General features: G+C 44.0%; 1 protein-coding gene across 1 annotated transcript in view; it reads right to left on the bottom strand.

The window, feature by feature from the left end:
* The window catches only part of LOC136858267 (A disintegrin and metalloproteinase with thrombospondin motifs 7), an 852495-nt gene that overhangs the window by 403495 nt on the left and 427968 nt on the right, over positions 1-21032 (bottom strand). Inside the window, exon 2 of the mRNA XM_067137673.2 lies at positions 4588-4937. Within this exon, the coding sequence (XP_066993774.2) occupies positions 4588-4937 (350 nt within the window). The remainder of the gene's footprint in view (positions 1-4587; positions 4938-21032) is intronic.

Here is a 21032-nt window from a genome sequence, read left to right as displayed (position 1 = left end):
ACGTAAAGCAAACAACATTATTATTATTACTTAAAATAATCGGACCGGGCAAGTGGCTGCGCGATTAGAGTCACGTAGTTATCAACTTGCATTCGGGAGAGAGTGGATTCGAACCCCACTGAATATGGTTTTTCGCGTTTTCCAATTTTCACAATGAGACCGCGCTTTCTTCCTAATCCCAGCCCTTTCCTATTTCACAGTCGCCAAAATACTTATCGGTGCCAGTGCGACGTAAAGAAAATAGTAAATTATTTATTATTTATTTAATCTCTTTACAGGGCTGCCTGGACGAGGCGGTAAAGGCGTGCTCGGTTCACCCGGAAGGACATGGGTTCGATTCCCCGTCAGGAAGTCGAAAAGTTTAAGAAATAAGATTTCCACTTCAGGAGGTGCACATGGGCCTAAGGTTCACTCAACCTACACCAAAAAACGAGTACCAGGTTGATTCCTGAGGGCACAGGCGGCCGGGCGTAGAGCTCACCACTCTACCCCATCAAGTGCCGAGGTTACGAATAGTGGAAGCCTTTACCTTCCACCACTCCAGTGGCCTCCATGGCCTGTACGGAGATGACTTTGTTTGCTTCTTTGCTTAATCTATTTACACTCCAGGGTTGGATTTTCCGGACTCAGCGAGGAATCCCACCTCTACTACCTCAAGGGCAGCGTCCTGGAGCGTGAGACATTTGGTCGGGGATACAACCCGGGAGGAGGATCAGTACCTTGCCCAGGCGGCCTCACCTATTATGCTGAAATGAGGCCTTGAGGGGGGATGGGGAGATTGGAAGATATAGGCAAGGAAGATAGACAAGACAGAGGGAAGGAAGCGGCCTTGGCCTTAAGTTAGGTACCATCCCGGCATTTGTCTGGAGAAGAAGAGGAAAGCCACAGAAAACGACTTCGAGGATGGCTGAGGTAGGGATCGAATCCCGTCTACTTAGGTGATCTGCCGAGGCTCAGTGGAGCCCATTCCAGTCCTCGTACAACTCCTCTAATTTCGTGGAAGAGCCGGAGATCGAATCCGTGCCTCCTGGGGTGGCAGCTCATCACACTAACCACTACTCCACAGAGTCTGGCGCACAAATGATATATATATTCAAGAGGTAAAGAATGAAAGGAAGAAAAAAGAAAATAATTAATTAATACAAGGGTGACATACAGTCCATTAATTGCCTCGGCCTTGCAAGACGACTGTTACCCAGACTGCCTGAAGATGTTGATGTGTCACATGGGCATTGTTTATTTTTTTCTAATATGTTAGAGTGTTGTGCTATATTTCGCGTTTGGACAGACTAAAAAAAAACGGGTAAGTTATAAGTTATTAACTGAAAAACACTGGCTTCCTTTCTTTCTTTCTTAATCTGCTTACCCTCCAGGTTCGGTTTTTCCCTCGGACTCAGCGAGGGATCCCACCTCTACCGCCTCAAGGGCAGTGCCCTGGAGCTTCAGACTCTAGTTCGGGGATACAACTGGGGAGGAGACCAGTACCTCGCCCAGGCGGCCTGACGTGCTATGCTGAACAGGGACCTTGCGGGGGGATGGGAAGATTGGAAGGGATAGGCAAGGAAGAGGGAAGGAAGCGGCCGTGGCCTTAAGTTAGGTACCATCCCGGCATTTGCCTAGAGGAGAAGTGGGAAACCACGGAAAACCACTTCGAGGATGGCTGAGGTGGGAATCGAACCCACGTCTGCTCAGTTGACCTCCCGAGGCTGAGTAGACCCCGTTCCAGCCCTCGTACCACTTTTCAAATTTCATGGCAGAGCCGGAATCGAACCCGGGCCTCCGGGGGTGGCAGCTAATCACACTAACCACTACACCATAGAGGCAGTACTGGCTTCGTTTTTTAAAAAAAATGTCCCTGGTGTATTACTTATTCCAGTCGACATATGTCCGTCTCCGTAGCGTAATGGTTAGTAGTATTAGCTTCCGTCCTGGGAGGCCTAGATTCACTTCCCGGTACTGCCAGAGAATTAAGAATGAGAAGAAGACTGGTATGTGGTTGAGAAGGTACATGCAGCTTACCTCCATTGGGGGTGTGCGTGAGAAGAGTTGCACTCCTACGGGACGAGGATACGATATATTTTTCGTCCCTATTTTACCCGTTCCACAACATGGATAATCTGCTGTATATCCCAGTTGATTCCAAAAGGCAAACAAACAGATAATGTATAAATATAACGTAGCGGTTTCGTTCTATGTTGACGAAATTCATTAAGCAAACTTTATCATAGCCACAGTCCGACTCGTTGGCTGAATGGTCAGCGTACTGGCCTTCGGTTCAGAGGGTCCCGGGTTCGATTCCCGGCCGGGTCGGGGATTTTAACCGTAATTGGTTAATTCCAGTGGCCCGGGGGCTGGGTGTTTGTGCTGTCCCCAACATCCCTGCAACTCACACACCACACATAACACTATCCTCCATCACAATAACACGCAGTTACCTACACATGGCAGATGCCGCCCACCCTCATCGGAGGGTCTGCCTTACAAGGGCTGCACTCGGCTAGAAATAGCCACACGAAATTATTATCATAGCCACAGGGTCATTTTTACTATTACATCTAAGGCCTGACCAAATATAGCTCTCAACTGGCTGGATTATGACGCCAGTCAGCTGACGGTCAATCGTATCAAGGAACACACATTTCAACCGGAACAAACACGAACTGATTACTTCGGCCAAGTTAACTTAAAAAGGAATTATCATCAGCAACGGGAACGAAATACCAATTATAGCTTTCGAGTCAAGACATGGGTCTTAGTCTAATTTTGGAACCGTTATCTATTACGCACTTCAATATCCCATCCACGCCTCACAGTGCAGAAGTGCTCATATCTCAGTCTATGAAGTATTATCAGCGGTTCCTTTGCGTGAAATCCGAACTTACGTCCGACAGTAGACCGACCATATCTCGGAGGTTACACGGTTTGGAGAATGCCGTCCTTGGTATCAGCTGTTCATAGTGCATATTCCTTCAATGCACTCTCTCCAGTGAATGCAGAGATAGTACATATTTGAATGTCGCAGGACATCTATCTTAATCAAATATCAAAATCTAGGGGCGTGATAGACGAGCGACACCGGCGTGAGCTTTTCACCAAGGCGGCCGCTGTGCGAGTCCCGGAAAATCCATGCGGGATTTTTGAAAAGAAATGTTACATTCTTGTGCTTCGAAATCCACGGCAAACTATAGGCTCCGTAGTCAATAGTCACGCAAAACTACAAGGTTGCTCGTTATTTCCAGATGTGTAGTAATACAAACACTCAAGAACATGTATCCTGTGCCTAATGTGCTCCTCTCAAACGTGTTCTATTATAGACACATAACTTTAAGTATTATTTTGTAAAATGCACCTAAGCCCTAACATTCCGGCATACAAGGATGCAAGTCCCACGTCAGAAAGTCCCTCCCAGACGTCTTCTATTATCAGCACATAACTGCCTGTATCGCATGTCTAAAATATCCCTAGCCCCAATCATATCGATATCTTACCTTCACCGATATACATCGATACGCGGACATACTATTATACAGATCCTATGTTAAAATAGGAGACCTGTACTTGTACTGTTCTTACCGTGAACACAGCCAGAGGACCTTCAATTTTATGTGAATTCGAACCACACGAATTCCTTGCGAAGAACTGAACATTGGCCGCGATACTGATGTCGGTTGAATTTTAACGCATTTAAATGTGCAAACTGCGTGTCGTTGGCTTCTGATACTTTAAGGAACTTCGGGACTAACTTCTGACACCTTGCAGTATCAGCAGCTAACAGGACATTTGGCCTAAAAGCACGTAAAATTTATGCTGCCATCATTATACTGTTAGCTGTTCATTATGAGATTTAATGAACATGAGCGACATGAACAGAAATATGTTTTTTTGCTAGGGGCTTTACGTCGCACCGACACAGATAGGTCTTATGGCGACGATGGGATAGGAAAGGCCTAGGAGTTGGAAGGAAGCGGCCGTGGCCTTAATTAAGGTACAGCCCCAGCATTTGCCTGGTGTGAAAATGGGAAACCACGGAAAACCATCTTCAGGGCTGCCGATAGTGGGATTCGAACCTACTATCTCCCGGATGCAAGCTCACAGCCGCGCGCCTCTACGCGCACGGCCAACTCGCCCGGTGAACAGAAATAATTATTCATATGGACTCGACAATATTTATTTAATAAAAGTATAATAGATGCCGCGTTTATTCATTTAGCTTGTGCAAGTACGGTGGTCACAGACTCTTGGTTTATCGCAGTTGAAAAAATGATGTAAAGGCTGCATCGTCCACAGTTCAAAATATTATTCCAGGTTTCACCACTTTCATCTCGCTCTATTCCTTATTTATCGTTCACATTCCTATCCAAATGGAAGCTCGAAATATTATTTCCAGGTTTTCCCACTTTCAAGTAACTTTCAATTCCTTGTTTATGGCTCACATTCGTATACCAATGGAAGGCTAATCCCGCGTGTCCAGAAAGATCTCGGAATCAAATTAACCGCAAATATCAAAATACCGCAGAAGTGATCATTCACTTACGTCGATGTTAAACTGCGAGATTAATCAGAAAATGAAAGTAAACAATAACTTACCAGGCCGTCACAAGCTGAAAGTGAGACCAAAGAACCAGGCTGTCCACGAACTGAGCCATGATAGTGGCACCCTGTTGATGTGAGGTCGACTGGGGTACGAGAGACTGTCGTGCCGTTTCGACGTCGTTCCACTGTCAACCCCGGTGCTAGAAACCTGTGACTGGGCCACAGCTGTAGATGAAGTTCTTCACCCGCCACGGGTAACTGGTAGTGCACTTCTGGTGAGTCTGCAATGCTGCGCTTGGCCCGCGAATGATGGTGGGTCACATCATGCGATACGAACTTACCGTCCGCCGACACTTTGCGGGGAGTAACCACCTCATAGTCGGAGATCTCACGGGAGTACAGACCTGCAAGAAAAATATTATTCTGTTAGAAACATATAGCCTAATGTTACATACAGTTTGCCAGAGCACGAAGCAGAATGTGAGATATTTATGCTAAAGTCTTTTTTTTTTTTTGCTAATTGCTTTACGTCGCACCAACACAGATAGGTCTTATGGCGACGAACTAAAGTCATTAAGACCAGATCCATCTCTAAAACCCCCCATGGCACTACAGCCCTTGAAGGGCTTTGGCATACCAAGTGACCGCTGCCCAGCCCGAAGGCCTGCAGATTACGAGGTGTCGTGTGGTCAGCACGACGAATCCTCCCGGCCGTTATTCCTGGCTTTCTAGACCGGGGCCGCTACCTCACCGTCAGATAGCTTCTCAATTATAATCACCTAGGCTGAGTGGACCTCGAACCAGCCCTCAGGTCCAGGTAAAAATCGCTGATCTGACCGGGAATCGAACCCGGGGCCTCCGGGTAAGAGGCAGGCACGCTAACCCTACACCACGGGGCCGGCAGATCCATCTCTGGTAAGATATAATGTATGCGGTGCAGTGTCTCTTCCGAACTAGGCCATGTTTGTTACTGTTAAAGGTCTGTTTCAGTCTCATCCTTGGCTTTGACAATATGAAAGTGACTAAGTTATGAGTGGTGTTACTAACGCCATTCCTCATCCAGCTAATCCCATTTACAAATGGTGTGGAAGTGTCGTTCGTAGATTTTTCAATGGGCTTGGTGGACAGATACGTAGAAGGATGGTACAGGGGTAGGATAGGGAAGGTAGCGGCCATGGCCTTAAGGTACAACCCCAGCGTTTACCTTCTAGCTTCATAATGATATCAACGAGAAACTACCTCAGTACTCATTTTCCTACTACTCCTTATTCAGTCGCCTATAAACTTCTGTGACGGTTGATGATAAAGCTGTTGATGATTCAACAAGATTTCGAACCGAGGGCTCAACGTTCAATCATTAGTATGTATTATTTATATGTAGTATCCATATTGTAATTGTGATCTGTTACTTATAGGATAGCATTCGGGAGATAGTGTGTTGCTCGAATCCCAACATCGGCAGCCCTAAAGATGGTTTCTCGTAATTTCCCATTTTCACACCAGGTAATTGCTGGGGTTGTACCTTAAGGCCATGGCCGCTACCTTCCCTATCCTAGCCCTTTCCCATCCTTCCGTCGAGAAACACCTTCAATGAGTGAGTGCGACGTTAAAAAAAGTAGCAAAATACTTATAACATGCATAAGGTTGTTCCCTTCCTTTTCCTCTATCATCTATTTCTTATTTAATATTACTTATAGTCCGCCTCTGTGGTGTAGTGGTTAGCGTGATTAGCTGCCACCCCTGGAGGTCCGGGCTCGATTCCCGGCTCTGCCACGAAATTTGAAAAGTGGTATGAGGGCTGGAACGGGGTCCACTCAGCCTCGGGAGGTCAACTGAGTAGAGGTAGGTTCGATTCCCACCTCAGCCATCCTGGAAGTGGTTTTCCGTGGTTTCCCACTTCTCCTCCAGGCAAATGCCGGGATGGTACCTCACTTAAGGCCACGGCCGCTTCCTTCTCTCTTCCTTGCCTATCCCATCCAATCTTCCCATCTCTCCACAAGGCTCCTATTCAGCATAGGAGGTGAGGCCGCCTGGGCGAGGTACTGGTCATTCTCCCCAGTTGTATCCCCCGACCCAAAGTCTGAAACTCCAGGACACTGCCGTTGAGGCGGTATAGGTGGGATCCCTCGCTGAGTCCGAGGGAAAAACCGACCCTGGAGGGTAAACAGATTAAGAAGCAGAATATTACATAAAAAGAAATTATATATTTCCTACCGAGCAAGTTGGCCACGCAGTTAGAGGTGCGCAGCTGTGAGCTTGCAGTCGGCAACTTCGAAAGTGGCTTTCCCTGGTTACCCATTTTCACACCCCAGGAAAATGTTGGGACCGTGCCTTAATTAAGGCCATGGTCGCTTCTTCCCCACCCCTGGCCCTTTTCTATCCCATTGCCACCATAAGACATCTGTGTCCGTGCGTTGTAAATCAGATTGTGAAAAAAAATGTATTTTCATTATCTTTTTTGTTTCGTGGATGTGTATGCTCTAAGGCCTACCACAGGATCTGAATAACCGAAACATCTGGAACGACCTGAGATCTACTATTATGATATACTGTAGGCCTACACTATTTAGTCTTAATTTTGTTTTCATTTATTTGTTATTGTGGAAGTTTATATTCTATATATACTAACTAGCAAATGTACCCGTGCTTCGCTACGGTATTCTACAATGTATACGGATATCGAAGTAAATTGCTGTACATGAAGTGAATAAAACTTGCATGTCTCTTGGCGTTATCCTAGAAAATGCATAAGGAGGTCCGCAGACGTTGTTTCCAATGTAAAGTGCGAGTTGCAGAGTTGTGATGATAACGACAGGTCCATTTGTCTGCCGCAATTCACTATGCGTAACGTCAGTCACATTTTGATGGGTAAATTTGTATATAATCGGGGGCACCTATACCTAATGATAAAGAGAATCAGGTAAAAGAGTTTTTAAAAAAATGCACGCTCCCTTGCCTTCTGCTAGTCAAATTAAGAAGGGAATTATACATTACACTAGTACACAGGCGTTGGGGAACTACCCCATTCCTATTGCTAGTTAAAGTCGATGTGGGGAGTACTGATTACAACAGCAGACGCCCTCCTGCTGAGAGTCACTATTGACTTGTAAAGTATTAATTACAATGTAAGGCACACCCTTTTCTAGATCGCTACAAATCGACTTAAATAATAAATGTAGATCAACATACGGAAGTATATGCATGTTCACCCTCATTTACAGAATAACTGCTGCTAAACGGTGCATTCATATTGAAAAACGGATTGTATAAAAAGATGACTCTGGCCTCATTTAGCTATCTAAATGGCTGGCCCTATGATATTTCCTCGTATCTCATCTATTTAAAGGCAAGATTATTTTAGAAACGTTGAATAGGGTGCAATTTGTGTAAGGTTTTCACACAGTAAATTACTTTTCAGATACTTATGCGACAACTTCAAAAGAATTTGGCTGGGTGGGCCAATATTCATGTAGAATTTGATGATCCCATCTTTTCTATAAGTGAATCAAACCATCAATTATACGTGTACAAAGTGCAAAATTTAGGTAAATCCAGAAATAGAGCCAAATTTAACATAAGGGATAGAGATACGACAAACAGTCATAGGACCAAAGTTGTACATCACTCCAAATTGAACAGAGATTGTGCCATCCGTTTTGTGATACGACTTACCGTTTAGCCACCAAATACCTCGAAATGAAGGTCTGCACAGTCCTTAAAATTGCCTCCATATTTCGATATATTTTGGGGGTAAAAAAATTATTTTTTAAACATCTCGTAAATTTTTCATCGGTTACAGGCAAAAAGCTATAATTTTGCCAAATTTCTATTTTCTAACTCGTCTGGGAGATTGTGCTGCCATCTTTATATGGGGGAGGGGGTTAATAACTCGGACTTTCAGGAATCTTTTAAGCCCATGAAGCCTATAGGTTATCGTTGAGGATAAATATCACCGACTGTGTTCTTATGCAGATTTGAAACTCCCAACGTGTCCCTCTCAGAGAATTCTGAGAATTTTGGGTTTTCCTAGGGATCCTGAAGTCATCAGGTTGTCTGGTACCAAGTTTTAAGTTTCTAGGATGCCTAGAATGGTCTCATTAATTGACGTCCGTTTTCATTTTTATGCCCTAATTTATATATGTATAGTACAGTATATACAGATCGCGCCAAACTGACTTCTATTTATTAATATGGATTATATATTTCACATGCCGGCCCCGTGGTGTAGGGGTAGCGTGCCTGCCTATTACCCGGAGGCCCCGGGTTCGATTCCCGGCCAGGTCAGGGATTTTTACCTGGACCTGAGGGCTGGTTCGAGGTCCACTCAGCCTACGTGATTAGAATTGAGGAGCTATCTGACGGTGAGATGGCGCCCCGGTCTAGAAAGCCAAGAATAACGGCCGAGAGGATTCGTCGTGTTGACCACACGACACCTCGTAATCTGCAGGCTGAGCAGCGGTCGCTTGGTAGGCCAAGGTCCTTGAAGGGCTGTAGTGCCATGGGGTTAGGTTAGGTTAGGTTTTTATATATTTCACCCGCTTCCGAAGTGGTTCTAGGGGCGTCTTACTCCCACAGTATGTTTTCCAGGTAGTAAGTCATACTTGAAAGTCATACTGGAACATACACACACGTCTATTACCTTGGGCACTTTTGACAATTTATTTTTTCACCTTTTCTCACCCTCCGGGGTCTCACAATTTATCTCAGCGACCCCGAAAAGTATGGATTCGACACTACTCTCGATGATTTTTATATCTCAGACCCCTCGCCCCCCCCCCCCCTAAGGGTTCCAAGGGTGTCCTCCCCCACGTGGTTTGTCTCCTGATACTAAAATTTCGAAGTGTACAATTCATCTCGGCGAAATCGAAAACTTTGTATTCGACACTATTTTCGAATAATTTTATATATCAATCCCCCCTCGCCCCGATCCCAAAGGAGTCCCACTATTCATCTCAGCGACCCCGACAACTATGGATTCGACACTATTTTCGATTATTATTTTTTTATATCATTCTCCCATCTCCCCCACCACAGTGGGGGCTGAAATAGGACTTTAAAAAATTTCGGAGTGTCACTATTCAACTCAGCGACCCCAAAAAATATGGATTCGACACTACATTCGATGATTTGTACATCTCAGCCCCTCGTTCCCCGCCCCTAAGGTTTCCTGGGCTGTCTTACCCCTATGTGGTTTGTCTCCTGATACTAAAAATCCGGAGTGTATAATTCATCTCATCGACCCCGAAGACTACGTATTCGACAGTATTTTCTATTATTTCTATATATCAATCCCCCATCCCCCCGCCCAACGAAGAGGGCCGAACTTGGACATTAAAAACTTCCGGATTGTTGCTATTCATTTCAGCGAGCCCGAAAATTATTGATTCGACACTACTTTCGAAGATATATATGTCTCACCCCCTCGCCCACCCTCGCCCCTGAGCATTCCTGGTGTGTCCTACCACCCACGTGGTTTGTCTCCTGATGCTAAAAATCCGAAGCGTACAATTCACCTCGCCGACCCCGAAAACTATGTATTCGACACTATTTTCGATTAATTTTATATATCATCCTCGCCCCCACCCCAAACGGGGATGAACTTAGACTTATAAAAATCCGGAATCTCACTATTCATCTCAGCGACCCCGACAACTATGTATTCGACACTCATTTCGATTATTTTTATATATCACTCTCCCATCGCCCCCTACCACGAAGGGGGCTGACTTTGGACGTAAAAAAATTCCGGAGTTTGACTATTCATCCTAGCGACCACGAAAAGTATGGGTTCAACACTACCTTTGATGATTTTTGTATCGTGCCCCCTTGCCCCCCCCCCCCCGCCCCTAAGGTTTCCTGGGCTGTCTTACCCCCACGTGGTTTGTCTCCTGATCCTAAAAATCCGGACTGTACAATTCACCTCGGCGACCCTATGTATTCGACACTATTTTCCTTTAATTTTATATACCGGTATTACTCCCCGCTCGCCCCCACCTGAAAGGGGACTGAATTTGGACGAAGGTGTTGACCAGCATACCTCAAACCCCTTACGTGAAGCAACATCAGCAACAATGACAACAACATTCAGGTTCTATACAGCGTGATTCAGCCGCCCCTTCCAATGTAGTTTTATGCAATCCACAATATTCATTCCGTTCTGAAAACATCTACCCTGCCGGTATGCTCAGACAACACATCCGGATATCTTGGTATTTACCGCCTCGCCATGATAAGACGTGTAATGTTACACTCGTATTAAACACAGGAAGATATGCGTGTGCCTTCTAGATCATATGAACCTGAGACGCCGTAAAAACACTAAATTGATACTGTGACCGCAGTGAACCTAATACTTGCTATAAGCTGCCCAGTGTGCCTTACGGAGCCGTAGTGTAGTTGGTAAAGGCGTGGCGGAGCGGGCTTGCATGTCAGGTGGGAGTTCGAGTCCGGGGCGAATGTAACAAACTTTTGAAATATCTGTTTAATACCCGCCGCATGCAATGTAAGTTCAATACCCGCTTACATGCAAATTGGGTGTAAATGAATGTGTTTGTGGTCCTAAGAAGGGCCGATTAGTTAGCAGGGTGGACACATACAGACCGGAAGCAATAGGAACACAACTGCTCTGACAATGTTTTATCGCAGCAAATGCTCGATGTGATGACCGTTTTGCTTTATGCACATTCGGGGCCGGTGTCCAACAGATCGTCTTGCGCGCTGAAGCATTCCAGGTGTAGTTGCTCAGTAGGCGTCCGTGATGAGTTTTCGGAGCTGGTCGGGGTTTTCCGGCGCTTGAGTGTAAACGACGTTCTTCAAATATATCCACAAACAGAAGTCTAACGGCGTTAAATCCGGTGATCTGGTGGGCCAAGAAACAGGGCATCCTCGTCCTATCCATTTTCCTGGCAGTTGCTCGTTCATATGGTTACGAACGGGCAAAGTCGAATGTGGTGAAGCTCCATCCTGTTGCAACCACATCGTCAAACGATCGTGTAAGGGCACATCCTTCAGCAGCAGTGAGAGTTCCTGACGCAGAAAGTGCAGGTAGGGTGGGCCCGTCCAATGGCCCTCAAAGAAATAAGGTCCAATCAGACGATCCCCCAAGATTCCTCACCAGCCAATGACGATTGTTCGGACTCCAATAGTGTATGTTGTGGCGACTGACGTTCCCATTATTGTTTAAGAGCAATTTTTCCGAGAACAAGATATGCGATGCGAATGCTGCATCATTGTTCTGCCTGCCTAATAGTCACCGACAGAACTCCATTCGAGCTTCGAAGTCTCGCCCATGGAGCTCTTGGTCTCAAGATGGTATGGGTGAAATTTATGTTCATGCAGTAATCGCCAGACGGACGACTGGCTGGTGTTCACCTGTCGTGCAGTCGCCCTTGTACTGATGTGTGGATTATTACGAGCTGCCTCCAGAACGGCCTCCTCTGTTTCACCCGATGTAATGGGACTATCGCGGACTGGGTGCTGGTTGTAAATCACGCCTGTTGTACTTAGGCGTCTTTCAACACGGCGGAATGTCGTAGCAGCCGGGTGTCGCCTGTCAGGATACCGTTCCTTGTAGAGACGTAGTGCATCGCACGCGTTTAGTCTTGCTTCCTCACATATGAGGAGCATGCCAAAGTATTATTCTGTGGAAAACATGCCGAATGACAGCAGAGATTACAACACATTCAGGCCCTAACCAGCGGAGTATGCGCAGGGCACAAGATGAATAACAGCGTCATTCTAGTGTTTGAATGTGGCAAACGTGGGCTTGTGTTTACGTATTCAAACTTCATACCGATGCAAATAATATCTGACCAATGCATGATTCGGACCGCCGCTGGCACATTCCGTAGGTTGCTAGGCGAACACCTAACCACATCCGCTACGCTACACTGCCGAAAACACGTTGGTAGTACGACGAGAACAGAGTACATACGCTATCCGGTTCAGTGTTTAAGACATTAATTACTGCACTGTTCTTTCTTTCTTCTTAATCCGTTTACCCTCCACGGTTGGCTTTTCCCTCGGACTCAGCGAGGGATCCCACCTCTACCGTCTTCAAGGGCAGTGTCCTGGAGCTTCAGACTCTGGGTCGGGGGATACAACTGGGGAGGATGACCAGTGCCTCCCCCAGGCGGCCTCACCTGCTATGCTGAACAGGGGCCTTGCGGGGGGATTGGAAGACTGGAAGGGATAGACAAGGCAGAGGGAAGGAATCGGCCGTGGCCTTAAGTTAGGTACCATACCGGCATTTGCCTGCAGGAGAAGTGGGAAACCACGGAAAACCACTTCCAGGATGCCTGAGGTGGGAATCGAACCCATCTCTACTCAGTTGGCCTCCCGAGGCTGAGTGGACCCCGTTCTAGCCCTCGTACCACTTTTCAAATTTCGTGGCAGAGCCGGGAATCGAACCCGGGCCTACGGGGGTGGCAACTAATCACACTAACCACTACTCCACAGAGGCGGACTTCTGCACTGTTACCTAGCTTTATGCATTGATTCCCTTGTTCGTTACACCCGGTCACGAGGCTCGACACATTAACATAGTTGCATGGTAAAAGGACGTTGCTACATGATTTCAAGGCGTCATGTTTTGCGAACGGATGATTAAAAAAAAAAAACATTGGTATGGTTTAGAATCATGTGCAAAATGTGCTCACTGAACATTAGTACCATACAGTACGCCTGTAGGGGAAATGCACCCCTATAACCATGTGTACGTTAGTTGGGCTGCAGCAAACGGTATTGCAAGGGGCTGCTGAATCACACTGCACTGTATATTAAAAGTTCCCATGTCCCGGAATCAAACTATCAACTTTGTCTTCCTACACGCCTAATGGTGCGTGACTTCGACTCCAAGTCTATGAAGGGATATGCTAGAGCTGGTAACAGCTCTTGTGCCGTGTCTCGTTGACATTCTTGTGCCACGGAAGTAGACTCTCATGAATTACGCACGACTTCAGTTCCCAGGAACATGATCATGTTAGTTTAGTTACTTGGTTGTATAAATCTTATAAGGAAATATTTCCGAAGAAACTGCGTTACTCATACTAGATGAATTATATAACGTGTTGAGCTTGCGAGATTTGCTTTTTCCGAGTATGAACTGTTGAACTACTTCACACAGTTAATAGAGCCTGTCCAAGTACGCACTCAATTTATGTGATATTGATGTCATAAGGAGCGGGTGTGACAGCGCCGTAACACGTGCCACTTACCACAACGAGATTAACTCTAATAGCCACTTGTACTGTCAACTGCTTACTGTATTCATACCGACAAAGCGCACTTTGATATTGCCTGCAATATTACCTTTAAGCAATCCCCATACAATCTTTTTTTCTCAAAGGGCGAAATTTGGGAAAAAATGAATTATAATCTGAAAAACTCAATACAGTGGCTGAAATAAAACCATAGATTATGATGAGAAGGTTAATACCCCCCCCCCCTCCAAATTTAGACACAAGCAGCGACCAGATTTTTATGACTGTGTTTTAACTAGTGCATCACATTGGGTAGGGAAAATAAGTTCACGCCGCGCAACAACAAATATTCACCTCTACAGCCAAGGCAGAGAACTTGCCGAGATAGCCGCAACCAAGGGTACAACTACGTAGTCAGCTATTTATTTAGCTTATAACTGTGATATCACAAGCATTATTTGCCCCAATTTGTCCTCTTGAATTGCAACTTTATCTTCATACTGTGATCTTTCCTACTTTTTTAAAGTTTTGAGTGGCGTCTTTAAAAGTAGGAATGATCACAATATAAAGATAAAGTTGGAATTAACAGGACAAATTGGGGAAAATATTCATTTATAGGAAGGGGAGTTAGGGATTGGAATAACTTACCAAGGGAGATGTTCAATAAATTCCTAGTTTCTTTGAAATCATTTAAGAAGAGGCTAGAAAAGCAACAGATAGGGAATCTGCCATCTGGGCGACTGCCCTAAATGCATATCAGTATTGATTGATTGATTTATTGGTTGATTGAATGATTGAGCATATAACAGTAAAGAACATACCCAAGCCTTTTCATATAGTTTCTCATATTACGGGATGATATATTCAGATCATGGTTGTTTTCCTTGGGTGATCCGGTAATCTGCCAGACCTGCCAGTACGAGATTTGTCTTTAAAGAACATTTCCAGACGAGAATCTTCAAAACTACTTTCGGCATGTCCGATTAGTTACAACATCTTCGCCATAACAGCACAAATCTTCATCTGGATTTGTAGAGGTTTTGCCCGTGAGGTAGTAAAGGAGTAGGCCTATAAGGTGCCTAAAATACTCCTTTAAATTCATGTTGACAAACGCTAAACTAGCCCGAATTTAACCAATGCTTGCGATATGACAGTTATAAACCGAACGAGCAGCTGACTATGTTGTTATACACTTTGTTTTGGTGATCTCGGCTTTACAGCGGATGTGCAGCCACATCGGACGAACATTCATGGTTGCACGGAATTAACTTACTTCCCCACTCAATACGTATTAACAATGATATTGAAATTCGTTTGACAATCCCACTAACTACTTTTACGGTTTCGGAGACACCGATAAGCCAGAATTTTGTCTCGCTCTATTTCGCTTATGTGCCAGTAAATTTACCGACAAGACTGGCGTATTTGACCACCTTCAAATACCAACGGACTGAGGCGGGATGGAATCTGCCAAATTGAACTCATAAAAGCAGCATTCGTCTGCCTGAATCACTCAGTCCCATATCAACGTATTGTAAACTTATATAAAATACTTATCATGCCCCCAGACTAGAGAAATTTATAACTATTAGTTTCTTCTTTGTCTTTCTCCGTTGTAATTTTCTAAATTCTAATTCATTAGTATTTTCCGTAATTTATTTTATTAAGTTTTTTTTGTTGCCATTTTTGGTTTCGAATTATTATGTAGTCATTTTTAAATGTCTCCCGTAAGTCCAACCCTTCATCCACGTCGTGATTAATGTTACAAGGTGAAGTACAGTGCGGACATTTGTGCCTCAGGGCCAATGCACTAGCTGTGAAGACCTTACAGGAACCCTGAAAATAGCGTCTAACGGGGCTCTGGTAAAGCTGCTCCCTTGTAGTAAATGGAGTAGGTTCTCCAAAGGCTAAGTAATGCAACTCCGACAGAAAATCAGCACCCCTAGATGCTATAGGAGGCAACCCCTTCACTGGTCTTTGGATGCTGTGGGCTAATAACATGCACACCCGAGAATAAACCATTACAGAAACACATACAGAATTAAACGGGACGCATATCTTTCTCTCTCTCTCTCTCTCTCTGAAATGTCTCGAAATTGAAATAACTTGATATGTAATTCGCATTTTAGATGATTTCTAGCAGTAGCACATGTTTTAGTTTAAGAGTTAAACGGTTACCAGACTCACTTGCACGGGTTCCTTTTCGCGAACATGCCTAAAGAATTCTGAAAGATTGATTTTACGTCCCACTAAATACTTTTGCGGTTCTCTGAGTCAGCGATGTGCCGGAATTTTCTTTCGCAGGTGTTCTTGAACGTTCCAGTAAATCTATCGACACGAGGCTGACGTATTTGACCACTTTTAAATACCACCGGACTGAGCCAGGGTCGAACCTGCCAAGTTTGGCTCAGAAGTCCAGCGCTCTGCCGTCTAAGCTACTCAAAGATACACTTTCCATCATTCTCCAGTGGACGAGGTTTCCCACCAGTGGCTAATATTAACATTGTTTTCTCCCGACCTCGAAGTGGGATTGTTTGCTCCCTTCTATCCATTCATTTCCAATCATTTTTCAGCATGTCGGAATGCCGACATTCTTCCTGAAAGAGTTTGGTTCTTAAAATCCCAGTATATCCACTTCTTCTTCTTATTTTCTTCTTTTCCTCCTCATGACTTCTCAGTTCAACGAAGGTTGGCAGTCATCCTGGCAATTATAGATATGTCGTTTAGCGCATGAAATAGAGAGTATGTATCTTGTTGGTAGCAGTCTTCGATGTTACGCAGCCAAGACATCCTTCTTCTGCCACTCTTGCGTGTGCCATCACTTTTCTCCCTTGCATAACAAGTTGCAAGAGTCTATACGTCCTGCCGAGCATGATATGTACACGCATGCACAGAAATGGTGTCGCGATATAAACGAAGCCTGGCGTTCCCCCACCTCTTCGCATAACGCATTGCTGCAGGTAGACAGCCCGCTACATGGCTGTTGTGACTAAAATAGGCACAGTGTTGGATGTATAGCTACACACACACTGAGCCTTCAGCACTACCCGTTCACTCCCTTCCCCTCCTTTTCAGTACTGGCGTGGGACAGTGTTGTTTGTTTATGTCGGGACACCATTTCTGTGCAACTCCAACTTCCGCTTCTCAATTTTGAGTGTCCATCCTTCCATACCAAAGAAGAATGTTGACGGCTCGAAACATCACAACATGCGAAGCCTTAGCCCAATGCCGAGGTGTTTATTGGCTTCTTCAGTTTGTTGAAAGTGTTCCGAGCTTGTTCGATTCTAGCACGGATTTCTTGAAATAACTCCCATTATGAATTAAAAAGAAGTATATCAACTAAAACAGGTATTATCTCCTGCCGATTTTCCCGCACCACGGTGTAGTCGGGGGTGGGAACTGTGTCACACATTTGGGCTTGGCCGACTTTTACGGCCGTATGTCCTCCTAAACGCCAAATTCACTTGGAGGGATTTACTCGCTATTCCATGTCCCTGTGGTGATTGGTAGTGTGGTGTGTTTCATGTATACGAACAGGTGTGTACTGAGACAAACTCCGTTCTTTCCGTGCGACAGGAATTAATAAGGTGGATGAAAGACCAACTTGGATAGGAGTCGAATCCATTACCCTCTGAACCGAGCCCCGCGACGCTGACCATTCATCCAAGGAACCGGACATCACATTTGGTCTTTACCCGACAAAATTAATTAAAACTTAGCCACAGAGGCCACGAGAGGTTCGGTTTATTTTACCATTTAGTACGCCTTGAGTAAAATGGAACCTTGAAATTAACGAAGAGGCAACCAGATGGCGTCAAATTGAAATATCTGCACTTAATAGCTTAGGCTATATTATTATTATTATTATTATTATTATTATTATTATTATTATTATTATTATTATTATTATTATTATTATTATTATTATTATTGTACGGGGCGGTACACCTCCACGACGCAAGTTCAAATCTTGCGCCAATTGAAACTTCTCTACTGGAGAAACTTGGAACTTTAACTACTGAACTAATTCCACGGTTATTCAGAAGATGTCACTGAGTGTTTTTGAACGATTAAGGAGTGTGGACAATCTCTAACAGATGTCTCTACCAAAAACTATGATAACGCACCCTGGTGTAAAGGAATGTACTCTCCTGGAGAAATATTGTATTCCTAAGTTTTGTTTTAACTAAATTTTGTTCTGTGGTTTGTGGGTTGTCAACAGTTATCCTTTCTTTCCGCCTGTTTTGAACTTAACCAATCACTAATTTTTGACCGATAGTGTCTTTCTTTTTCGATGTGATGTGTAACTTTTAGTTATCCAATAAAATTGAGGGGGTGTGTCTACTCATTCCTGAAAGGTCTCGAATTTTCCACGAGGGTATAAAAAGTGCTGATTTTCTTGTCTTCGTGCCACTAGTATAACATCTAACTCAGTGTGTGAATATGTAGCAGGGGGCGGGAAGCGCCTCTTTCTTCAAGCAGCAGTTCTTCAACAAGGTAATGGCCTGTTAACATCTTTATTTCTTGCTAGCTCAGCAGTTTAACTCTCGGAGAAGGTTCGAATCCTTTAATATGTAACCCATCTTTTAAAATGTAAATTACTTTTCTGTCTATGTAAAATCTACAAATATCTTTTATTGTAAAGCGGAGATAGAGAGTGCTTCACCCTCCCGAACTCCCCTTCATTTTGAAATGGAGGTGACTACGTTTTCATAACCGTTCTTCTCTTCTTTAATGTAGTAAAGTTTTCTCATACGGGTCACCTCCCTAGCTTGGGATTAGCCCCTGTATTATCGGCCTAGCGCCACATAGGTTTTAAGACAAAAACTTTGTGTAGGAGTGCAAGTTATCGCCTCCATTCAACTTTGTATTTTGGGCCATTTACGTAACCCGTTTTGTTTCCTTCCTGCGAAGGCCCAGTAGATTGGGTACGAGGTACCCCTGTACCATTATATGTGTGCTTTGAGGGCAATTAGAAGTGAAATTCGTTGTGGCCTTTGATAGGCTTGAACTTTGAGAGCGGGTCTGCTCTTTCCTAAATTTGATTTCTGTGTGCCTCTAGGAGGCTTAACATGGTAATTGGGAGCAAGTGCTCCTTGGCATGATTGGGGTTTTCTGCCCCTTTGTTTGAACTTGGTATATTGGTAAAGTTGGGCTCATAGCTCAAGGATTGTGAGTGTGGGGCTCGAAGCCCAAATCTTGTAACGAACTGTAATTTGTAATTTCTTAATTTGTTGATCTGCTACTTGGTACCTGTTATACTTTGTTATTGATTGATTTTGAAAAGAAAATATAACCTTTGTTAAAGTTTTAAATTAACTTTAATTTTGTAGTTGAAACCTATTCCAGCCCACACCTTCTTTCACCTCTAACTACCACGCATATCTCCGTAACAATTATTATTATTATTATTATTATTATTATTATTATTATTATTATTATTATTATTATTATTATTATTATTATTATTATTATTATTGCCAATTGATCGCCCCGCGATTGGATACTGCTCCTTTGAGCACTATATGCAAGTTCCTAACCAACTGATCTACAGAGAGAATCATGCGAATTTTAGGGGAGACACAGGTCGATAGGCGCATGAAGCAAGCACAGAAGATAGACCACTATTCATTACTATGGAAATCTCACAAGTTGCAGGTATACTTGATATACTGCTCTATAGTTTCCCCATGACAGAATGGTACATTATTCTAGACCTGGGGTACCTATCAACACCCTTACATGCACAACCGATGTCCTTCTAGTATTTTATATGTTTTGTACTTATTAGTTGCCTTGAACTTTTAAATCGTAATGAGACTATATTTTTTAGCATTTGACTGCGGTATCAGACGACGATCCGAATAAACAAAGGGGGTTCATTCCTTTGAAACTCATATTATTTAGTCAACTATCCCTACAGCTTAGAGAACACTTCTTACACATTAGGATTACATAGGTAATTAACATTCATTATGGTTTTTATTTATATTTGTATCGCGCCAAAAATCTCAAGAAATCTGAGGCAAACAAGTTTGTAGATTTTATTGTAGATTTTAGTGATTGTTTTAATATTGTGATATTTTGAATGAAAAGCCATACCACCCTTATATGGATTCTATGTACTATAAAATCAGGGGTTTTGTTCGTAACAATGATCACGAAATTAACATCACGCACTATACACTTCTCCTCTTTTCCACTTCATATTAAAGCTTTCATCATTAGGTCAATACAAATGTTGTATTTGTTAGAACCTATTATGTCTGGCTCTTTGGTGTAATAGTCAACGTCACAGTTTTCATTTCAGAGGACCCTGGATTCGATTCCCTGCTGAATAGGGCTTTGTTTTCTAAATGTAAGTTTACTGGAACTCTATCATCTCGTTCCATAAACAAAACAAACCCCATGGCACAGGAGTACCGAATTGCCTTGGCCTAGCAAGCAATCGCTGCTCAGCCCGAAGACCTGCAGATTACGAGATTTCATAGTCGGCACGACGAATCTTCTCGACCGTTATTCTTGGCTTTCTAGACCGGTGCCAATATACCATCGCCAGATAACTTCTCAATCGTAATCACGTAGTCTGAGTGGCCCTCGAGCGAGCTCTCAGATCCGAGTAAAAATCCCTGAGTTGGGCGGGAGTGGAATCCAGGATCTCCGGGTAAGGGGCAGGCACGTTTCTCCTACACCACGGGGCTGGGCATCTCATTCCGTAAAACACACACAAATAGAAATATACCAAGCCTTTGAAACTCTCATTCTTCTACTTTTAACAAATGGTTGTTATATACTCTATATGAAATAGAAATAAAACAATGAACATTGATCCAAAAGTGAAAAACGTATTAAGAATGCCTTTATTTTCACAATAGCTTCCGAATTGTGCTCATCAGTCTGGAGTTGCAATATTCACGAACTCGTTCCTTAACCTTCGTGTCTGTTGCTAGATGCAATTTTTTCAGGAACCAGGAATTGACGTGTGGTATAGATTGAATGCTACCCAGAGGTTGCCCAACCAGTTTGAAGATCAACATACTTGTGGCATTCATTTCTTGAGAAGTTATTGCTTTTTTTTTGCTTTACGTCGCACCGGCACAGATAGGTCTTATGGCGACAATGGGAGAGAAAAGGGCTAAGACGGGGAAGGAAGCGGCCGTGGCCTTAATTAAGGTACAGCTCCAGCATTTTCCTGGTGTGCAAATGGGAAACCACGGAAAACCATCTTCAGGGCTGCCGACAGTGGGGTTCGAACCCACTATTTCCCGAATACTGGATACTGGCTGCACCTAAGCGACT

Source organism: Anabrus simplex, chromosome 1 (assembly GCF_040414725.1).
Source record: "Anabrus simplex isolate iqAnaSimp1 chromosome 1, ASM4041472v1, whole genome shotgun sequence".
NCBI classification, from domain to species: Eukaryota; Metazoa; Arthropoda; class Insecta; order Orthoptera; family Tettigoniidae; genus Anabrus; species Anabrus simplex.
Note: the sequence above shows the minus strand (reverse complement) of the source record. Positions and strands in the feature narration are given on the sequence as shown.